The sequence below is a fragment of the Myotis myotis genome, unplaced genomic scaffold (genome assembly GCF_014108235.1).
Source record: "Myotis myotis isolate mMyoMyo1 unplaced genomic scaffold, mMyoMyo1.p scaffold_m19_p_16, whole genome shotgun sequence".
NCBI classification, from domain to species: domain Eukaryota; kingdom Metazoa; phylum Chordata; class Mammalia; order Chiroptera; family Vespertilionidae; genus Myotis; species Myotis myotis.
This window is the reverse complement of record NW_023416320.1, coordinates 11440639-11456151: the sequence shown is the minus strand read 5'-3', so window position 1 is coordinate 11456151 and position 15513 is coordinate 11440639. Positions and strand designations below refer to the sequence as shown.

At 38.1% G+C, this 15513-nt stretch overlaps 1 protein-coding gene across 1 annotated transcript in view; it reads left to right on the top strand.

Annotated features, from left to right (window-relative positions):
- Positions 1-15513, top strand: part of RGS22 (regulator of G protein signaling 22) — a 108300-nt gene that overhangs the window by 72782 nt on the left and 20005 nt on the right. Inside the window, exons 15-20 of the mRNA XM_036338586.1 lie at positions 2306-2500; positions 5674-5766; positions 7925-8097; positions 9449-9611; positions 12569-12727; positions 15018-15086. Of these exons, the coding sequence (XP_036194479.1) occupies positions 2306-2500; positions 5674-5766; positions 7925-8097; positions 9449-9611; positions 12569-12727; positions 15018-15086 (852 nt within the window). The remainder of the gene's footprint in view (positions 1-2305; positions 2501-5673; positions 5767-7924; positions 8098-9448; positions 9612-12568; positions 12728-15017; positions 15087-15513) is intronic.

Here is a 15513-nt window from a genome sequence, read left to right as displayed (position 1 = left end):
GATCCTTAGAGGAAGAGAAATTCCTGTTGACTTTACAGAATAAATCAGAGTTTATCAAGCAGACGAGGTGCATGGGGTAGGGTCAATACAAGATATGCAAAACATGGAATGCCAAACAGCAAGGTGAAGGGAAATTAAGAAAAATTGACATTTGATAGCTAAGATTTGGAAACAACCTAAGTGCCCATCAGCAGATGAGTGGATTAAAAAACTATGGTACATCTACACAATGGCATATTATGCCACTATAAAAAAAAGAAGGAACTTGTACCATTTGCAACAGCATGGATAGAACTGGAGAGCATTATACGAAACGAAATAAGCCAGTTGGAGAAAGATAAATATCACATGATCTCACTCATATGTGGGATATAATGATCAATATAATTTGATGAACAAAAATAGATTCAGAGAAAAATGGCAGGGGACGTGGGTGGGCGGGGGGGTTAGAGGTCAACCAAAGGACTTGTATGCGTGCATATTAGCATAACCAATGGACACAGACACTGGGGCGGTGGGGGCTTACCCAGGGTGGGAATGGCTGGGGGCGGAGTCAATTGGGAAAAAAGGAGACGTATGTAAAACTTTAGACAGTTAAAAAAAAAAGAAAAAAGGAAAAAAAGAAAAATTGATATTTGAGTATAAAATTTAAAAGGTATGTAATGGGAAGTGAGCTTGAAAAGATTGGACAGACAATCATTGAAGATCTTATTTCAATATATACCTCCACTGTGGTACTTTTCATACTGAAAACCACTGGTTTTCATCTCCATGTCACCACCAATGGGCTCCTTCAGGGCTGGCATTAGGTCTTACTTATTAATCTTTGCATACATAGCACCTACCCAAGTGTCTAAAATGTGGTGGATACTCATAAATGCTTATGTTATTAATGTGGATCCTTTAAAACTTTTAAAACATTATTTTACATAAGGGTATTATTTGGTACATATCTACTTATCATTTAATCTATATCATCTATCTATCTATCTATCTATCTATCTATCTATCTATCTATCTATCTATCTAACGCCTGGGTTAAGTCTGGACATTATCAGCTCCAAAGTCTAAGTATAAAAATAAAATTGAAATAAAATACAATTAATTAAAGATTCTGAGTAAAACTAAATTTAAATCTGATATATAGGGCATGACATATCCAGTTTGTAACATTTAAAAAATAAAATTTATTAAAGTGCTTCTCAGATTTAAATAACTATTATTGAGAGACAAGACAAATGAATGGAACGAACTAGACCCGTGATCGGCAAACTGCGACTCGCGAGCCACATGCGGCTCTTTGGCCCCTTGAGTGTGGCTCTTTCTAAGCCTTAAGAGTACCCTAATTAAGTTAATAACAGTGTACCTACCTATATAGTTTAAGTTTAAAAAATTTGGCTCTCAAAAGAAATTTCAATCGTTGTACTGTTGATATTTGGCTCTGTTGACTAATGAGTTTGCTGACCACTGAACAGACATACAACTTTCCCTAGAGCAGCGGTTCTCAACCTGTGGGTCAGAACAATGAAAATACATTCTGCATATCAGATATTTACATTACGATTCATAACAGTAGCAAAATTACAGTTATGAAGTAGCAATGAAAATAATTTTATGGTTGGGGGTCACCACAACATGAGGAACTGTATTAAAGGGTCGCGGCGTTAGGAAGGTTGAGAACCACTGCCCTAGAGGCTGTGTATGTGCTGTGTATATCTTTCCATTCATGCCTATTTCCTCCTTCTTTCTCTATCACAGCCCTGGACACGAGATATGGACATTTTTACAGCAGAAAGTCTTAACTCTGCAACTCAGCTGGTTGGGCAGGTAGTCTTCTGGGTCTCTAGACTAGAAGACTATCAGTCAACTTTTCAGCCTTAGTGTATTCTTTCCTCTTGCTTTCCAGCGGGCATTTCCAGCCACTTTGGAAAGTAGCACATACAGTTAGAACTGTCATGAATATAAGGAAAAAAGGAAACATATAACGTGAACGCAATCATTATAATCCACAGTAGTAATCTGAGGAAAATTGCAATATCTAAATCACCTACTTTTGTGCAAGATCTCCTGGCTAACTGACTAATTACAAATGAAGAAATAGGAAGAGAAAATTTAAAAAAACACACAAAAAGGTCTTTTGGATAAACACACTGCTTTGTCTTAAGTAGTTTTGTACATCTTTTTTTAAAAAACCACTCAAGCTTGTTTGTCTTTTCTTACCTTTAAAAAAATGTCTTTGCCGCGGAACCTGCTAATTATTATGGTTTCTCCCAACATCCACTCCTTTCTTCCCCTCCTCCTCTAGTTGCTTTTTGCCACATATGTTGCTCCTTCGGCCACTCTTGACATTGGACTCCAGCAGCAAAAGAAAAAAGAAATTTATATGAAAATACAGCCACCGTTTGAAGACCTTTTTGACACAGCAGAAGAATATATTCTTCTCCTCCTGCTTGAGCCCTGGACAAGGATGGTACAATTAGACCAACTTGCCTACAGACAGGTACGGCGACACTGATACATTGTGTGTGAACCAGTCGGGCTTATTGTAAAACTGATGATAAGCAGCATGGTTAACTCACATGATAAAAACAAACAAACTGGAAAAGGTCTCAGTTGGGCCAGGGATTCAGAATTTTCCTGTCGTCTCCTAACAAAACACATCGGTGTCGTTTTTAGCTCTGTGCGCAAATGTGTCAGCAGAGATAACTCTGACCTTGGGTTTCCTGTGACCCAACAAAATGTGCCACGGTAATATACTGGCTTTGTCCCTTCTTGCCATTTTCAGCGGCAGTCTTAATTTTGATTAATGGACAAAGCTCGTTCAATTTTATGCTGGATGAGTTACAGTAAATATTATACCCATGGAAAACATAAACATTTCATATGTATTGTGGAAAGCACATTCTCTGGCTTCGGCGCTATTGTCAAGCGCACCCAGATGTTCATCAGGTCAGGCTGCTTGATTGGGTAAAAGTTTCAACACATCTTTTTTCATCCCCAAAGAGGTCATGTTAACCCTTCGTGCTGGAATATCTTCACTCTTTTTATTGACGGGTGGAGGAAATTTCTTTAAATATTTATTTTGAGTTACAAATTAAAACCATTCATGGGTATTTTTTATATTAAGTTAATGCATGTGCCCTGAACATGTGGTCATTTCAGGTGGGACTCTGGTATCTCTGTGTTGCTATTCTTTGTTTGTATCTCTTCCACAACTTCTTAGTCATGTCTTTCACCAGAAAGGATAGCTTAGGTAATTAAAATAAAATTAATACTGAAATACCCTGGATAGAGTTATCTTATTGAATTGAAACAACCCGTATGGCTTACTAAATTCAGTAACCAAAATAATTAAAATTTTATTTCTGATTTTCTCTTTGTTCTGAAAACTTAGCATTGCAAGCTTTCTTCTACAGAAACACATAGATTACATTACGAAAATTAGGCTATCGTATGAAATTTAAAAATATCTCTCTAGTTGTTATTTTAAATATAATATAGGGTGTAGGGGGAAATGGACCTGAGATATGGTCCTGAGATGATACTTAGAATTATAACTAAATTCCCTAAACCAGCGGTTCTCAACCTGTGGGTCACGACCATTGGAAAACTCATATAGCATATCAGATATTTACATTACAATTCATAACAGTAGCAAAATTACCGTTATGAAGTAGCAACGAAAATAATTTTATGGTTGGGGGTCACCACAACATGAGGAACTGTATTAAAGTGTAGCGGCATTAGGAAGGTTGAGAACCACTGCCTAAACCAAAAGGTTTTGGCATTGGTAATGATGTGCCACGCCAGCACAGCCAAGGGTGAACATGAGGAGGGGCGGTGAAGGATTAAAGAAGACAGACAAGAGAATACAGCTGGGGCTCGGTGGATCTCTTGTGCCTGGATGAGGACACAGAGAGACCCAGCCTGCAAGCCGAAGCTTTATTTTATAGTCAGAGCACACAGAGCAGAACAAGGGAAGTGGTCAACATGTTTACAATGTTCTTGTGAGTTTCACCTTGTTTTGGCAGCACTTTCTGCACCTCCCACAACCCATTAGCTACCTAGGAAGGAACTAGGGAGGACTAGAAGGTAAAGTTTACTTATGCTAGGAGGGCTCTTCCCTCCAAGCTGGGACTTGTTTATGGCCCTGCCACAGGTCAGTCTGAGGCTTAACCCTGTTGCTGCTTCCTATAGTAATGATTCTTATAAAAATGCATGGGACAAATAATACATTCTTTTTAATAAGAGGAAAAAGAAATCTCTCTTAATTCTAGACACATCCTTAAATTCAGACTAGAGATGTCTCTAAAAGTCCAGCTGACTGGATTAGGTAGACTCTTCCCCAAAAAGGATAACCAAGGGGACTCCCAAAACTAGCTGTGAAATACACAACATTCTCAGTCCGCCAAACTGATTTTCCCTGTGACAGAGAATGGAGAGTGTTCTTGTTCTCGTGACTATATAAAATAGTGCACTACACATTCTGAAGGCTGAGACTACTAAGGAGTTTAATCGGATGATTAACGCTCTCCTCTTGCTACACCAATAAAACCTTTGCTCACAGACTGATAACAGTGGAGTCCGGTCATTTCGTGTTCTATGGATTATGTGGTGCCTAACGCTAGTAGTGCCTGCCTTCGTGGCTGTTATCCTATTATAATGAATAGAAGCTAGAAATCTGACCCGAAATGTTTCCATTATTTGTTAGTTCACAAGGGGTGTCCAGAAAGGAGGAAGATTTTTGTTGGCACTATATCAGCGATTTTCAATCTTTTTCATCTCATGGCACACATAAACTAGTTACTTAAATTCTGCAGCACACCAAAAAATATGTTATTTTGCCGTTCTGACAAAAAAAGGTATAATTTTGATTGATTTATAAAAGAAAAAGTAATAATAGCAATTACTGATTCTTCTAGCTCCAAAGTGATTTTTTAAAAAATCAGGTGCCTATATTTGTATATAAGGATTTCTGATACCAAGAATTAACCAATGAGACACAACATTCTTATGCAACATGATCAATGACATGCAAGTCTATCATGACCTGTATATTTATTATTCAAGACAGAATATTCATGCCTAAAGGCTATTGCTGTGTTGGCTGTTATCATATTTTTATTTGTCAATCTAAGGGAAAAGAGGTCAGTGCCCCTGACTAAATAGTCAGGTATTGCATGTTTTAAAAATTCTTGCAGCCCCTGGTTGAAAATCACTGCACTATATCATTACCTAGAAATGCATGTAATTTTTAAAATATATTTTAATTTTTTTCGGAGAGGAAGGGAGAGAGAGAGAAACATCATTAATGAGAGAGAATCATTGGTCGGCTGCTTCTGCATGCCCCCTACTGGGGATCGAGCCCCAGCATGTGCCCTGACCGGGAATAAAATTGTGACCTCCTGGTTCATGGGTCAATGCTCAATCACTGAGCCACACCAGCCAAGCAAAATGCTTGTATTTTTTATAGTATGCATTCAAAGCCTGACTTTGCTGTAGCTGCTTTTTTACATTATGTTGGTCTTCCTGCTTTTGCCTCCAAACTAATTTACTTTATTGGCAAATGTATTGGTCTTTAGCCCACTTTTCCTGGCAAATGGTGCATTCTTTCCCCACTTTTTCATAATGCACATACTATTGATGTTACATGTTTTATTATTATTTTATTAGGTGAAGTTGGTGGAAGAAACTCGACAGCTAGACTCTGTCAACTTCAGAAAGCTACAGGCTTTGTATAAAGAGACAGTTTTCAGGAAAGCTGAGGTAAGACAACTCTCTAAAAAAAAAAAAAACTTTTATCCTGAAGAGGATTGCCACCACATATATTGTTGGGGGTGGGGATGGGAATAGATGATCATATATTGATAAGATAGGGAATAGGCAGTTTCATTTTTCTGCTGCTGCTTTGCCAAGGATGCTACAGTTTGATAGGTGGCACATTTTATTGACACATTTAACGACAAAGTCAGAAAAACAAAGCAGATAAGGTAGCACAGGTTGCCAAGCTCCTTGGCTGCCTTAGCTAAGAGCCTACTAGCCACATTATATTCCTTTGAATGTTATTGGTTATTTTCTGTATGGCAGCACCTCTATTTGTTGTCAAGTCACAAGAGTTAAATTGTGTTTTCCAAACAGAAAAGAGGCTATTGTATGCCATCAGCAGGCAAAACAATTTCTTAAAATATGGAAAGAATTTGGGGAGTTCAATTAAAAAGACTATAGCATTGCCTAGGATATGCTCTGATTGGTAGGTTAGCTTGCTGCTGGGGTCCGGCCGATTGGGACTGAGCGAGAAGAGCCGGACACACCCTGGAGTCCTCCCACGATCCCTCCCTGACTGGCCAACCTCCTGCGTCCCTCCCCAGCCCTGATCATGCACCAGTGGGGTTCCTTAGCCTGGCCTGCGACCTCTTGCAATCCAGGCTGAGGGACCGCCCACCCCCCCAAGTGCACAAATTTCACGCACTGGGCCTCTAGTATTACATAAATGTAAGAAACAATAACACTGGTGTTGTATGATCTTATTTATATAAAATTGCATATGTATTACCACATGTGTACATATATACAAAGAGATAATCTGGAAAGATGTTCACCAAAATATTAAAGATAGCTCTGACTGAGCATGGAACAGAGGGGAAGGCAGGGGTAGGGGTTGGGGAGGAAAGATTAACCGGGGAACTTATATACATATATACATAGCCCATGGACACAGACATTAGTGTGGTGAGGGCCTGGGGGAGGGGATGCAGGGTGGAGGGGGTTAATGTGAAAAAAAGGAGGCCTTCTGTAACACTGTCAGCCATGAAAATAAAATAAAAAATAGCTCTGAGTGGTAAGGTTTCAGGTGATTTTTACTTTCTTCTTTGTACCTATTCGAAATTTTTATTCTTTTACAATAAGGTTTTACAAAAAACAATGAAGTTATTTTTTAAAATGTAACCTTCATGATGGTTGCCTCATTAACACAGAAGTTCTCTATTTGAGACACTACTAATTAATACGTTGGAAAGGATACATAAAAATCCACAAAGATAGCATTTTGTAAAATTGTATTTTAAACTTTATGAACTAAAATTTATAATACTCCCCATCATTAGCCTTCTTCCTATGAAAATGGATTTTGAAAATATTGGCAGTTTATATCATGGTCTGGTGCTTTTCAAAAACATATAGGGAGATGAATTAATCATACAATGAATTACAGAAAGAATAGGGCTTGTAAACTGTCTGCAAAACATCAGAGGTTTTTAAAATACCCCCTAATTAACTTTTATATGAAGGAGATTATATTTAAAGGATGTAATCTTTATTAGAAAAGCATCTTACATTACTGTGTAGCTTTTGAAATTAAGTTATAGATAAAAGAATGTTTTATGGTCATGATATATTGTTAAGAAAAGGAACCAAGTTATAAAACCATACATAGTTGTATAGTCCTGCCCTCATTTTTAATAAACTACATGTATGTAGACAAAAAGAAATCTAGAAGGGTATATATAAAAAAGCTAATGGTGATTATCTCTGAATGGTAGTATTATGTATGCTTTTTGTTTTCTTTTTATTATAAAAGACATTACTTCGGTACTAACAAAAATAATAAAATTAATATTTTATAAGCAAGTATGTAATAACTGTTTACTAAATGTTCATGAAAAGAAGGGAATGGAATATAAAGGAACATTAATATTTTATAAGCACGTATATAATAACTATTTACCAAAATGTTCATGAAAAGAAAGGAATGGAATATAAAGGAACAGAAGAGAATTTGATGTAAGTTAGAACCAAATTTTAGATTCTAGATTCTTTGGCCTGTTAAATGGCATTGGCCTAACAGTTAATTTTTATTTCAGTTTATTTAAATTTGAAAAAATAATTTGTGCTTAAGAGATTTTTATGAAAAGTATTATTTTACTAGGATGCTACTAGTGACATTGGAACTGGTATTCCCCCACATCCTGCTACCACTAAATCAACAGAATACTGGAATCTTGTCCCTGCAGAATATAAGAATTTTAATTTTAATAATCTCCTTAACAACAAACTGGAGTTTGAACATTTCCGTCAGTTTCTTGAGGCTTATTCTGCAAGGTAAGGAACATAACCATTGTAAATTATATTACTCTCTTAAAATATTCTTTTCTAAGCTACTTATTTTTTTTAAGCTGTATGGGTAACTTTTTGTTGGGGCATGCAGTTTAAAAATAGCAGCCTCTGAAATGTTATTTAAGTGGTTAAATAATATTTGTTGATACTTTTAGCATTGGCTAAAGTTAAACACCAGCATGGTTTATTTATTTATATATGTTTTTGTTATCCTTACCTGAGGATATTTTTCCCATTGGTTTTTAGAAAGAGTAGAAGGGAGTGAGGAGAGAGGAAGAGGGGGAGAGAGAGAAACATCAACGTGAAAGAGACACATCGATTGGTTGCCTCCCGCACACGCCCTAACGGGGCGGGGATCAAGCCTGCAATTCAGTATGTGTCCTTGACCGGAAATTGAACCCACCACCCTTTGGTGCTCAGGCCAGTGCTCCATCCACTGGGCCACATTGGCCAGGGCAATACCAGTGTGTTTTATCCAGTCCCTTTTCTGCTGTTTCTTTTGCATTTGTCTAGACAGGTGCTTCAATTACTATTTCATTATCATTATTATTATTATTAATATTATTGATTTCAGAGAGGAAGGGAGAAAGAGAAAGAGATACAAACATCAACGATGAAAGAGATTCATTGATTGGCTGCCTCCTGCACTCTCCCTACCAGGGATCAAGCCTGCAACCAGGGCATGTGCCCTGACTGGGAATCAAACTGTGACCTCGTGGTTCATAGGTTGATGCTCAACACTGGCTGGCTTCAATTACTCTTTCTGAGAAGTGTCTCTTTTATAGTTCACTAAGCTATTGAAATGAATGTAATATTTTATAACTTTTGTTAGCTGACACATAAATAAAATGTAGTTTTGCACAGAATCTTAGGACCTTATAAAAATTTATCTAATATAAAGTGTTCATATTTTTTCTAATAATTTTCTCACAAGTTAGTAGAGATTGATTAGACTTGGGAGCCACATTCCAGATACATAGTTGCTGTTGGCGCTGAGGATTATTTTTAATGTAGCTTGTTGCCAGACAGACATGCAGAAGGTGGCATGTTCCCAGATCTGAAACAGAGAGTACTAGTCCAGTGTTCACAGAAGAACTCCGAGACCCCACCAACAGTGGTGAGAGTTATTTTTCTGCTCCCAGGACCCCTGGTATTCATTCATATTTTTAGCCAGGATCAGAAGCAGTATTGTACTTATTAGTTTCATGATCTGATCCCTTGTGCTAATTGGTCAAGACAACCACTTTTTAAGTTCTGTCAAAACAGCCGCTTGGTTTGGGGTTTAGTAGAATTGAGAGAAATAAATAAGAAAGGCTGTACTTTGTTTTTATTTTAGCATCGACCTGATGTGCTGGACAGACATTGAGCAGTTCCGAAGTATACCTTACAAAGATCGAAAGCAAAGGGAGGCAAAATCTATTTATATTAAAAACAAGTACCTGAACAAAACATATTTCCTTGGACCTACCAGTCCAGCTTCTCCATATCAGCAGGACCAGGTATCAACGTGAGAAGATATTTTCTATATTGACATATAAGAACCAGTCAGTTCTTTCTCTTTGCCAGCAACCTGAAAGTCATCTTTTTCATTTGCTTTTATGACTTAAATGCTGGACATGTTGGGTATCTCATTTTTTTAGGTATTCACAAGTATCTATAAAATAAATGCCTTTAAAACTCAAGTATTACATATTATAAAATGCGTTATCTTAACAAGTAATTTATAGAATTAACAACAATAACCATTCATTCATTCATTCATTCATTCATCTGCTCATTCAGAAAATATGAGTGCCTGTGACAGGTTGGACTCTCCTAGGTGCTCAGGAAAAGTGGTGAACTAGAGGGTCAAGTCCAATCAACAAGCAGGGAAACTGCCATTTTCAGCCACTAAGCTTCATCTTTACTTCTTTTCTTTGCTTCTATTAACGGATATTACTCCAGACGTCATTGATCTTAAAACAATCCTGTTTGCCATTGTATTGTCCCCAGAAACTATTTTTATTGACCAGGGACATAGGTTTGGTCATTTTATTGGACCAAAGTCACACGGTCTGAATCACAACTTATTAATAACCATAGCATTATTATTATTATTTACAGCAAACAGTTCTTATTGGGACTCAGCAGTGGGTTTGATCACATAAAATATGGCTCAATTTTTGTGCTTTAAAAATTTCTCTAGTTTGAAGTTTGCCAGTCTACATTACCACCTAGAGATCAAACGACAGCACTTGACTTCTTTATATTGGTCATGTGAACAGATGCATATTCTGATGCCATACATTTATAAAATACAAATCTCAGATGAATGCTAAATTAGTACATGAAAGAAAAATTCAGAGATGTTCACAGGTAGAGCCTACCAAATTAAAAAAGCTCAGTCTTTGCAGGGAGAAATAAGCAAAAGTCCTTGGGAATAAGAGGAAGAAGTGGTAAAATTAAGCAACCTTGACAAAAATGCCTCGCTCTTTGTTAGTTCCCTGATGTGTTAGCGAAAGAGGTTGGTATCTCACTAAGCACAAGCATGAAATAAGCACACGGAAGAATTTGTTTTCTCTCTGGTCTGCACTACGTTGGTGAGGTTCGGTGGTATCGGATGCTACTGTGTGAACCCTCCATAGTATAACATGCTGAGAACTTAAAATTACTTTTATTTTTATTTACTTACTTTACTCTTAAGGATATTCGTATTGCATTATGCTTTCTATAGATCATGGGTCCATGGGCTAATTTCAGTTGTGTGGTCAATTTGCTCTTTGATTAGCAAAGTAATCCTTTCTCTTTAATACAGGAAAACAATAGTGTTATTGTTAATGTTATTAGATTAATAATAAAGAATGGCTAAGAGGGTTTCTCTTTTTATATATTTTAATTTTTAAAGTATTTTATTGATTTTTTTTTTCTAGAGAAAGGAAAGGAGAGGGAGAGAGAAACATCAATGATGAGGGAGAATCATTGATTGGCTGCCTCCTGCATGCCCCGCTACCAGGGATAGAGCCCACAACCCCAGGCATGTGTCCTGACTGGGAATCTACGGGGCAACCTTTCAGTGCATAGGACTATGCCCAACCCACTGAGCCATACCAGCCAAGGCTGTTTTGTGTGTGTTTTAAGATTTTATTGATTTTTTTTTTTTTTTGAGAGAGAGAGAGAGAGAGAGAGAGAGAGAGAGGAGAGAGAGAGGGAGAAACATCAATCACCCTACCCCGTTTGGCTCAGTGGATAGAGTGTTAGCCCGCAGACTAAATGGTCCCAGGTTCAATTCTGGTTAAGGACATGGTTGCAGGCTCAACTCCCAGTGGGGGATGTGCACGGGGCAGCTGATCAATGTTTCTCTCTCATCGATGTTTCTAACTCTCTATCCCTCTCCCTTCCTCTCTATAAAATCAATAAAATATATATATTTTAAAATTGATGGGTTGCTTTCTCTATGTGTCCCTTCCCTCTCCCCCCACAGCAGGGCTCCAACCCATAACCTAGGTATGTGCCCTGACTGGGAATCAGACCCATAACTTTGTGGTATATGGGACCAATTGAGCCACTCTGGCCAGGGCTCTATCTTGTTTTTATGGAAAACAATTTATTAGTAGGATCCAATTAATCTTATTAATAAAAGAGAATTGTAAAGAAAGCAATTTTTCCAATGAGCAGTCCAAAAATTTTGAGTGGTTTGTATACAGGAACGGATAGAAAACAGAATGATTTATAGTGGGAAATAGCCATTAATAGCTGTTGAAGCCAGTACATATGCAGAAGAGAGATTTGGGGGCACAAAGAAATTGTGTTTTATAAAAGGTACTGCCTGTGCGAGTCAGACTACTGTCTGTGTAACCTGGCCTTTCTCTTCTTCCTCTGCCTCTCTGTTCTTCTTAGAAATTGGTGGAATAGCCCTACATTGCTACCACCACCAGCAACCCACCATCCCCAACTCAAAAGTTTGGGTATTATACACATGTATAATATGTGAGTCAAGGCTGTCTCTTTACTAAGACTCACTTTCCTCAGACACAAAAGAAAACGATTTCTCAAACATGTCCATTTGACTAGAATCACCGACTCACAGAATATTAGACCTAGAAGAGGACTTAGGAAACCAATACGCTAATGCCCTCATCTTACAGTTGACGACACTGGGGCCAGGGAGGAAAAAATGGCATTGCTTGTGCTCACACAGGACAAAAACCCCATTCCTGTGTTCTTTGAGATATATCATAAGCAAAATCACACACCCAAAACAACCATCCCAGGAACCTCACAATTCTCTGATTGGTGGTAGAGGAGTTATCTGTCTTTCTATACACCAAAGAGCCAGGAGATACTTTACAGAAAATGAGAATTGTGCCACCTGTCAGTGCTCAGCAAAAGGTTTCGGGTGAATTAACAAATTCATGACTAGTAGTGTTTCTTTCCCCACACAGACGTTTGCAGTTTCTGTTTTGTTGTATTTTCTTAGATCATGAGTTTATGTGGTGGCTGGGGCAGAACCCTCCATGAGCAGCTGGACCCGCCTGTTTTCGTTGAAGTTCAGAAGCATGTCCTAAGAAGGCTAGAGAATGTGTGGTTGCCACTGTTTCTTGCAAGTGAACCGTTTGCAGCACGTCAGAAGATAAAGGTACGTAAGTTAGTACTATAACCTTTGGATAGCGATGGACAGTATCTCTCGAAACTCAAATGCATGTACGAGTTGACCCAGCCATTGTACTTCTTGGCGTCAGACTTCCGAAGTTTTACTCTCAACACTGCCATATATTAATTGTACAGCTTTCAGTCTTATAACCTTAGTCTTCTCATTTAAAAAAAAATGGGGGGGATTAATAAGAGTAATTGCTTCATAAGATAGTTGTAAAGATGAAATGAAATGAATGGTGTGTGTTTAGTTTCTTAGCATGGTGCCTGGCACATGGCAAACACTGAAATATCATCTACTAATATAGTTGTTTTTTATATTATTATTATTATTATTATTATTATTATTATTATTATTATTAAGTTCTCACATAAATGGGCAAGGGGGAATACTTAAATGAATTATGAGAATTTCATACTATGAAAAACCATGCAGATTTTCATATAAAATGATATTAAAATATAAATTGAGATTTCCTCATGTGCTGATATGAAAGATTTTATCTGAGTGGAAAAACCAGGATGCAGAACAGTATATAGAAGATAATTCAATTATATATACTTACATCTATATATCTATTTATATGTTTCTATCTCTAGACATTCATCCATCCATCCAACTATCTATTTTTATGTTTATGAAAAAAATATCTAAGAGGAATGGCTTTAGGGAACGAGAAAGATTTTTATTTTACTTTGAAAGTCGTATGAGATTTTTTTTTGTTTCTTTGCTTTATTTTATTTTATAAGAAGCATATATTACTTTGATAATTTAAAATGTCATTATCACACCTAAAAATAGGAAAACCTGATCTTTACAAAGACAACATAAGGACAGAGAGCATGTGACTTTAGTATGCAAAGCACAAGCTATTAATAATGATCGGGAAGAATCCCCCCCCCCCCCCCAAAAAAAAAGTTTATCAAACACTTAGAGGCTTACTTACCTTAGTCTTCTGAGAACCTTAAGTTATGGAAAACACAGCACACCTGGGCACATAGGATTTATAACATGGAGAAAAGCTGACTTGCTTTAGTTCCTGGAAATAAGCTTTGGAATAACTCAAATTTCCTCATTCCTTTCTTCAGGCGGACTCTAGTTCTCTGTCCAAAGCCAAGTTTAGATATTTAACTTAGTAATATAACTTACCACATTTCCCCACAGTAATCTTACTGTAACTTACAGTTATTTCCTGACTTAGCATTGGGTGGCCAACAACATAAGCTGATTTGGGCAACCTTAAGCCAAAGACAGAAGAGAAGGGAGAGCATCTATAATAATAAAAGCGTAATATGCTAATTAGACTGGACATCCTTCCAGACGACCTTCTGGATGAAGCTGGGGCTGCGAGGGAAGCCAGTGCTGGCAGCTGGGGGAAGGAAGGCCTACTCTTGCACTAATTTCATGCATCAGACCTCTAGTTTGTTATAAAGTGCTGCTGGAGCATCTCACACACTTAGGGGGAGAGTTGACACCCAGGCTTTAGGAGGGTCAGGGGCCAGGCCGAGGCTGTCAGAAAGACTCAGCAGTGACTCCATCCTGTGTCTCTAGCTCAGCTTCTGGGTCTGTCTGTGGAAGAGAGGTAAAGTCACACAGGACAGACTTGGCAGGAGTGAGTCCCAAGAAAGGAAAAATAGTGCCAATCGGCAGTAACCTCAGGAGGTATCTTCTGTATTTTCTGCCTGTATTGCGTACCTTTGTACTCATCTAAAATTAATGTGGCTAGATAATAGCACACAAATCTGGCAAGTCCTAATTATCCATTCAGTTTCCATGTGACCCAAAGTGGAAGTGCCACCTACATTTAGGGCAATGCAGTTGGCTGTCATTGTCTCCATTTTGCAGATGAGGAAACTGTTCAGAACAGAGAACTTGAGTAACTCGCCCAAGGACAGGGGCAGAACTTTCATTTCTACAGCTGATCCTTTTTCTTCTGAACTGCCCCATCTCTTATCCACGCTTACCTTTACCTCATTTAAATATATATATATATTTCAGAGAGGAAGAGAGAGGGAGAAAGAGAAACATCAATAATGAGAGAGACACATTGACTGGCTGCCTCCTGCACACCCTCTACTGGGGATCAAGCCCACAGCCTGGGCATGTGCCCTTGACCGGAATCAAACCCAGGACCCTTCAGGCCTCCGCTCTATCTGCTGAGCTAGGGCTACTAGCTAGGGCTACCTCATTTTTTAAAAGCTAATAAATTATTAAATGATTTCAAAACTTTAGCCATTCTGAATCATTGACATAAGATCATTGGTTTTGCTTTTAGGTACAGCTGAGAGAAGCAACTGATGAGCTCTTACTGCCGAAGCGTGAAGGGAAAATTGGGATCTGGAAGGTAAGTACCATTTTTTATATTCTTCCTCCTGTACGTTCTACTCTGTCAAAGTATCTTTCTCCCTCTTCTTGTTCATAAATCCTCATTGTAGACTGTTTTCTAAGCCACCAACTGACTGCCAACACTGCTCTAATTGGCTGATGGGATTTAGTGGAAAGTGTGATCGTATCAGGGCCTTCTTAGAAAGTTCCTTTACCTGCTCAATCCCAGAAGTGTCCATTGGACTTTCAATACGTCTTTTTTGTTAATCCTCACCCAAGAATATTTTTTCCATTATTTTTAGAGAGAGTGGAAGGGAGGGGGAGAGACAGAGAGAGAGAAACATCAATGTGAGGGAGACACATCAATTGGTTGCTTCCCGCACGCACCCCAACCTGCGCCGGGGATGGAACCTGCAACCGAGATTCATGCCCTTGACCAGAATTGA